The sequence below is a fragment of the Amphimedon queenslandica genome, unplaced genomic scaffold, assembly GCF_000090795.2.
Source record: "Amphimedon queenslandica unplaced genomic scaffold, v1.1 AMPQUscaffold_12863, whole genome shotgun sequence".
Lineage (NCBI taxonomy): Eukaryota > Metazoa > Porifera > Demospongiae > Haplosclerida > Niphatidae > Amphimedon > Amphimedon queenslandica.
The window spans coordinates 41,480-48,535 of NW_003546901.1; the positions used below are offsets into that span (position 1 = coordinate 41,480).

The following is a 7,056-nucleotide window of genomic DNA, read 5'->3' on the forward strand; positions in this document are numbered from 1 at the left end:
TTTCCTCCATCAATCGCAGCATTTTCTGCTGGTAAACCAAAATAATGAGTTCCATCCTATTGGATGCAAAACCTGTCCAATGTGCATTGAACCCAGAGTGAACCGGATGGATAAGGTCTTGCTGTGTTTCCATGTGGTTCTTTATGTCTAGTTCTCGGTCTTTCCTTTCCATATTCCTTGAACCCGTGATGAGTCAGAATAACACTGTAATGTACAAAAAGAGTTCATTTAAACTGAGGCCAGTCTTAAGCAATAAGCATTATAATAATCTTGATAAAGAACGAGGAGGATTGGTCGGGATTGATCCTTCTTGTAAACCACACCCACCTAAACAGCTGACTGAGCTGAGCCTGATATGATAGCCTGAGCTAGATCATGTAGATTGAAGTTTGAGTTTCCCTTTTATATTACTGTAGTATTCTCTTGTAATAATAAATGAGTGGAGCATTCACAAATGAAAAGTGGATTAAAACTTTATTTCAGAGTTAGATCTATTGTATCATGGCCTCTTCTCTGTTTAAAATTTAGCATTAATGGAGATCGCAAGACCTCTCTAAAATAAAAGAGGCAAAAAATTACAAGTTCTATCTAGATACCTTCAATTCATGTATTGTAGTCGGCATTACATACTTGGGACCAATAGATAAGGCAGAACAGACCCCCAAAAAACAAATCAGTATAGCTATATTGATACATTGGAACTAAAAATCAGTATCAGTGAGTAAATCATAGTATCATGCGCTATCAATGTATGATTACTCTTTCTTGCTATTTTAACAAATAAAACTCACTTTCCCTGAATCAATGAACGCCCATTAGAAATATTCCAGAATAATAATTTGAAGAACAATAGGTGCAAAACCAATTAAGAATAATTTGGGAATAATGGGATGAACTTAAAAATAGTAGAAGGGATTTTAACAAAAATAGATGTAAAAGATGGGCATGTGTTGGTTCAAACATTTAGTGCTGCTGCTGCTTGTACTATTTATAGCTCAATGATTCATTCAAATCTCAACAATCATTTTTAGAAATAGATAATATTAAGTTTAAACTTCAATAATAGAGAATTATATTGAGAATAATAGGTAGGTATTGCAGGAATTAAGGAATAGAATTATAGTTAAATATTCAACCCAAACCTAACGCCCATGGGGTTAACATCAGACTCAAATTCTTAAAAAACTGCATTCTCTGAAATGCATTCATATCTTCACTCTCACCACACTGTTTCATGTACCTGGTATCTGTAGTCAGCAAAGCCACAATTAAAGTAACTATAAATTTCTATTACATACTGAGATCTTATATCTACACTACAGTACAAGTTCAATTTTTGAGTGCTTGAAATTAAGTTTTGTGTTACCGCAAGGAAATGTGCTCAAAAAAATATATTTGTGTGAGCTAGCTAATTTTCATGTTCTGGCCACAGTCTACGTACAATAAACTCAGTGAAACTATGAAGATAGTGGATTTAATGTGTATGCAAAATTAGTGGAAATTAGCACACAGTGAAAATTAAGTAACATGCATATCATGCATACAATATTGCTCCAGAAGTAAACAATGCTAATGTCCATGCAAATAAAGGACCTCCAAATCGTGTCATGCACTACAGAACATTCTTTGAGTAGCCAATGAAGAGATAAAAGGCCTCATAATCTTCAGTTTGGCTATAGCATAATTATTTTTAGTATAAGTATTACTAGTGTTGTTTTAGTTAACAATAATTATAACTAAAAACTAAAATCTACTTTAGTGAGCTGTTTTCCTTAACTAAAACTAAAACTAAAATTCAAATTCCTCAGTGCTTGTAACTAAACTAAAACTAAAACTAGTACTAATTAACTATAACTAAAACTAAAACTTCAATTGTGCGTTACATTAACTAAAACTAAAATTAAATTATTGGAAAGAGTTTAGTAAATTAAACTATAACTAAAACTAGAAGCACTGGAAGAATAAAACAAAAACTAAAATGCAATTTTGAAGTGATAACAATATCTAAAACTAAAACTTAAAAATAAAAGATAGGAAACTAAAACTAAAACTAAAACTCTTGTACTATACTAAAACAACACTAATTCAATAGTATTACGTATAAAAATTAGTAAATTGATCAATAATATGTGTTTAACTTTACCATAATTTTGACCAGTATAGCAAGTATAAACTCAAAATAATAAATTTTGACAATACGTAAATTCACAATAAATGAATGACTGCTGCCTAAATTAAAAGATGTTTCATACATAAAGCTGCATCTCCTGGAGGCCGGGGGGATAAGAGAAAGAAAATTCCTAGTCCAGAGAAGCAGAATAGGAGCCCACAAAATAAATTCTGTCAGATTTTTTGTGGTATTGGATACATATAGTATAGATTCACTATGCAGGTATAGCTACAGTATACTAACTGCATCAGTTACTTAGAGCTTTAATATACTTGGCTTAAAATACAATTGTCAAGTATACCAGTCAATGGTATGATGTACTGCTTGCAGACCAAGTGGTTACAGGGCTTGCATTATTTATTTTGCATTCATCACATCATACATAGATACTGTAGTACATGATAGTGTATCCATTTTCAATGTATGGAGTTGGGTATACATGTACTGTCTGTAATCCTTATTGTATATAACAAGAGCTTAATATAATACTGATGAAACGCATTGTAGACATAATCCTCTACAGCAGTTTTATGAGAATCTGTACAAGGCAATGTGTTACTAAAAATAGAACAAATTTTATTCTCCATATCTGGAATCACATTACAACAGTAGAATGCTATAATTATGTGTTAGTATATACTGTACTACCATTATACTGCTTGTAACATGATGATAGATAACGGCATTCTTAATTATCACTAATTACTGGTATATTGTGCATTCTTCAACACAACTTCATCAAGTAAAACTAAAGCAAAATCATGCATACCTACCACCAGCAGTATATAGCAATACAGTTTATCTGTTTAAATAGGAGTTTTTTATACACTACTTCATTTAACAATACTTCCTTCATCTAACATTTGCTACAAAAATTAATACAACGATATCTAGTCACTACTGTTACTGTTCAGTTACGACAAGGAGCTGGTAGATCTTTACCATCAATCCCCATAGCCTCACATGCCATTCTGAGAAGTTTGGCTTTACATACAACAGAGCAGTCAGGTTCTGTGCAAGGATCTAAAAAATATATAAGTTATTGGAACAGTTGATAGTCATATCTGTGGTTGTACCTGGTGGTATATGATTCAGTGAAGTTATGTATGTCCCTGGTATGTTGCTATTAGACATCATATTGGGAATACTTGCAACATCAGTACCAATTGGAAAAAAAGAACGTTGATATACGCTTGTACCATTAATAATTGAACCTATTCCAGTAAAAGCTGTTCTAAGGTGCACATTGACATAAAGAGCAATGCCAAATGTAATGTTTTGATTAGTTGCAACTATTACTTGGAAGTTACTGCCCTAATAATAATGAATAAAATCATAAGAGTGTAGTGTAGCTATCTATTGTTTAACAGTATTTCATGTACTAAGTAATTATTATACTAACTGTGTCTGTGTCAGTTTTTTGATAATCTATCCATGTTGCTATTATTAATCGTGAAGGAGGAGATGTACTGCAGAAAGTATTAGGAAATCCTTCATTAATCTGATTCATCGCTCTCTTGATCAATACTGCATCATTAGTAGACCTACCATAAATCTTAGTATTCGAAAAATCACCTGCTAACTGGAGCAGTAACAAACGAATTATATCATCACCATCATTTAGAATATCCAGTTTCCCATTATGTGAAATCTATAGATAATAATAAGTAAATTTTATAAACAAAGAAATGATAAATAAATTGTATTAGTTATTAACAGATGATGGTTTGTGTACAATTGCACTACATTCTACAGTCTCTACATAATGTGAGTGTGTCTATGTTTGTTGTTGGTATAGGTAACTCTAGACTGCCATTGTCAATCTTTAATTAATGTACCAAGAAATTATTTTTTTTAATCAAAATTAATTTTGGTGATAAAGGATTAATATTAGTGCTGATGCATGCACATTATTATGTAACATAGTCATAGTGTAAGTAAGAACTTCTAGACTCTGAGGTTTTATGTATTGTGCTTCTTAATATGATAGATAGTTGATGATAGATATTGATAGATTAATAGATAGTTACATAGTTCTCCTCAGTTCTTAGTAAAATAATCTAACATGTATGTATGTATGTGTGTGTGTAACTCTTGGTGTAACTATATATACTAACTTCATAACTTGTTCCTGTAAGCCCAGCTGGACTAAATCCAACTAAATTATCAATTGGAGGTTCTATTGACACTTCAGGCAGATCAGTTCCATTACTCATGGTGTCCCCATGTTCTATTCCATATGGGTACAAATCAGATAGTGTTAGAGCATTTGCATACCATGTACTCAGTATAACCTGTAAAGATATACAATACCCTATCATATATATTGTATCTTACTAGTATTGCTCCAGTTAGTAGTACTGATCCCATTCTATTGATAGTTGCTTTTTCTCTTTTGCAATGAGTTGTCTAACACTTTATACCAGTATCATCATAGAAGCCACAAAGTATGTAATACACAGAAACCAGTAAAGGGCCATTGAAGTGTAGACTCACCTATAGTTACAAACTTACAATACAGTATGTATGTTCACTAATTGCATGTAGCCATCACAGTGTTACCACTCTCTATCAATCCTACATATATTTACTGATGTGTGTGTACATAATATAATACACTATACAATTTGTAATATCAACTGTATTCAGGTACATGGTGTTACAAAATACTTTGTGATAATTAATAACTTGTATTATGTTTGCATTCTTCACTAATCCTTCAAAGACAGTAATTGACTCAAATATCGAAATAGCCTGTTGCCCAGATGGCAGATGGTCAGACTCAATGGCCAAAATAATATCTACTATACTTGCTCTTTTATAATAATGACTGATGTCTAAAAAATGTTTCATGAATAGCGTTTTTTAGCTCCCATACATCCTTGAGGCCAGGAGGAGCAGAGATAGAGGCAACCCCTTGTCCAAAGTCAAATAAGACCACACAAATTCAACTCATGTCCTTTTGGGACTGAATGTGTAGACTCATGCAATATCCAGGTATACATTATACTAATTAACTGCATTAGTTATTTACTTACATCTACAGTCCACTAAAAAAACTTCCTTAATATTATGTTTGGCTTATAATACAATTTTCAAGATACCTCTAAATGGTATGACTGTAAATGTACTGTTTTTATATAGACCAAGTGGTTACAGTGCTTGCATTATTCACTTCACCTTCATACATACATGTACATGTACTACAATTACATGATAATTTATACTATTCTCAATGTAAGGTGTCAAGCATAAATATATGTACTGACAATATTTGCAACAGTAAATGTTATGTGTAAGAAACTATAATTATTCCTGAAACATCATTATCTATCATCATATGTTACAAGCAATATATGATAATACTGTATGTACTTATATGTACATGCCTTTTAAAAACTGACCAATCAAATTATCGTTGTTAGAACACACTATATTGCCATTTACTGCTTGCAACATGATGATAGATATTGGTATGACTTCTTAATTGTCACTAATTACTGGTATTGTCAATGTTTGCATTCTTCAACACTAGTACCACTTCATCATAAACACGTGAAGTACATTCATGTCCACCTACCGTGATTGCAACAAATGTAGTGTATAATACAGCTCATCTGATTAACCGGGATTTTACCTTTTACATAGCACCTGATGTACTGTCTTCTAGTTCATTTTATAATCAAAGTCTGTCACAATCTCTTTTAGACACTCTCTCCCTTTCTTTTCCTTTTCTTGTCTAATACAAAAATCCTTATTTAAAAAATCCATTACAAAATAATGATAAGATTAATAATTCATAGCAAACTAGTGTTAAAACAAAAGTGAATTCATCCCTAATTGAAAACAATAATAGTCAAGAAAAACAAAAAGATGATAAAATAGAATGCCATTAGTCATTACAAAAAATGGTACATCTACATCATTGATCCTCAAAGCCTCACATGCCAACTGAAGTATCTAAAAGATATTCAAATTATATTGAACAGTTGATACTACTACAGTCACCTGGTGATATAATCATTCAGTGACAATATATACGCATATGTCCCTGGTTTGGTAGTATTGGACATCATACTGGAAGCATTCATGATAGCAGTACCAAATGGAAAGGAAGAAGGATCATCTTCTACAAACCACCATTAATGTCTGAACTTGTTCCAGTGCCATCAGCTGATGTAATACTTACATAAACATCAGGGGAGAAATATTAAATTCCATTAGTTATAGTCTTTTCTGAAATATCAAATGGTAGTTTGGTTAGGTATACTACCTATATGGCTTCCATTTACCAAACCAACTTTTGGTAATGGTAACATTAGCTGAGCCTCAGCAGACTGAGGGACTACCCCACCAATTACAGTACCTGAGAATTATTTTTAAATTCAGTATTTATAATTATTATTTGCACAAAACTCAAAAGTTATAATTATCAATCTTATTCCAGGACAAAATAACAAGTAAATCGCAGAGTTTCAGACTGAAGTCTTATCTGACGAATAGATCTTCATGTAGTATTCCTCATTCTTTTTTAGAAGAACTTCTTTTTCTAAGTTATCTTTTGCAAGTCGATTTCTGCGACCAGAAGTAGCAATGCCAGCTGTAGAAAATGTACGCTCTACAGGAGCAGATGAAGAAGGAGCAGCAAGGATATCAATAGCAAATGGGGCCAAGAATGTGTAGGACTCTTTAGACTGAATCCAAAACAATATCGGATCACTGTCAGGATCGTACCTGGTCCTAGCAGTAGTGTGTATATAAGAATCGAGCTGCAGCTCTGGTAAATTAGGTTGCCTCTTAGCTACCTCTTTTTTTTCAGTAGCTTTCTTATCCATTATATCAAATACATATCGAAACCGTTTATTAGCAGGTTCATCATCACTCTC

The 7,056-nt window shown here is 32.4% G+C and overlaps 1 protein-coding gene and 1 long non-coding RNA gene across 2 annotated transcripts; both read right to left on the minus strand.

Annotated features, from left to right (window-relative positions):
• Positions 1-3,002: 3,002 nt before the first annotated feature.
• LOC109586465 (uncharacterized) lies at positions 3,003-4,654 on the minus strand. The gene is made up of 5 exons (XM_020002655.1): positions 4,508-4,654; positions 4,288-4,464; positions 3,573-3,821; positions 3,247-3,484; positions 3,003-3,193 (listed from the first exon to the last, which is right to left on the minus strand). Exons 1-5 carry the CDS (start codon positions 4,538-4,540, stop codon positions 3,081-3,083), a joined length of 810 nt encoding a protein of 269 aa, XP_019858214.1. The 5' UTR covers positions 4,541-4,654; the 3' UTR covers positions 3,003-3,080.
• Positions 4,655-5,488: 834 nt separating this feature from the next.
• On the minus strand, positions 5,489-6,398 carry LOC109586466 (uncharacterized). Its single transcript, XR_002187045.1, has 3 exons — positions 6,179-6,398; positions 5,808-6,130; positions 5,489-5,746 (listed from the first exon to the last, which is right to left on the minus strand). It is a non-coding gene; the product is annotated as an uncharacterized LOC109586466 (long non-coding RNA).
• Positions 6,399-7,056: the final 658 nt, after the last annotated feature.

Excerpts from the sequence above, each read along its gene's own strand:
- LOC109586465 (XM_020002655.1), bottom strand. The coding sequence starts at position 4,540 with ATGGGATCAGTACTACTAACTGGAGCAATACTA. Across the intron at positions 4,465-4,507 it reads TACTAACTGGAGCAATACTA|GTTATACTGAGTACATGGTA; the intron begins GTAAGATACAAT and ends ATATCTTTACAG. Across the intron at positions 3,485-3,572 it reads AAAAAACTGACACAGACACA|GGCAGTAACTTCCAAGTAAT; the intron begins GTTAGTATAATA and ends CATTATTATTAG.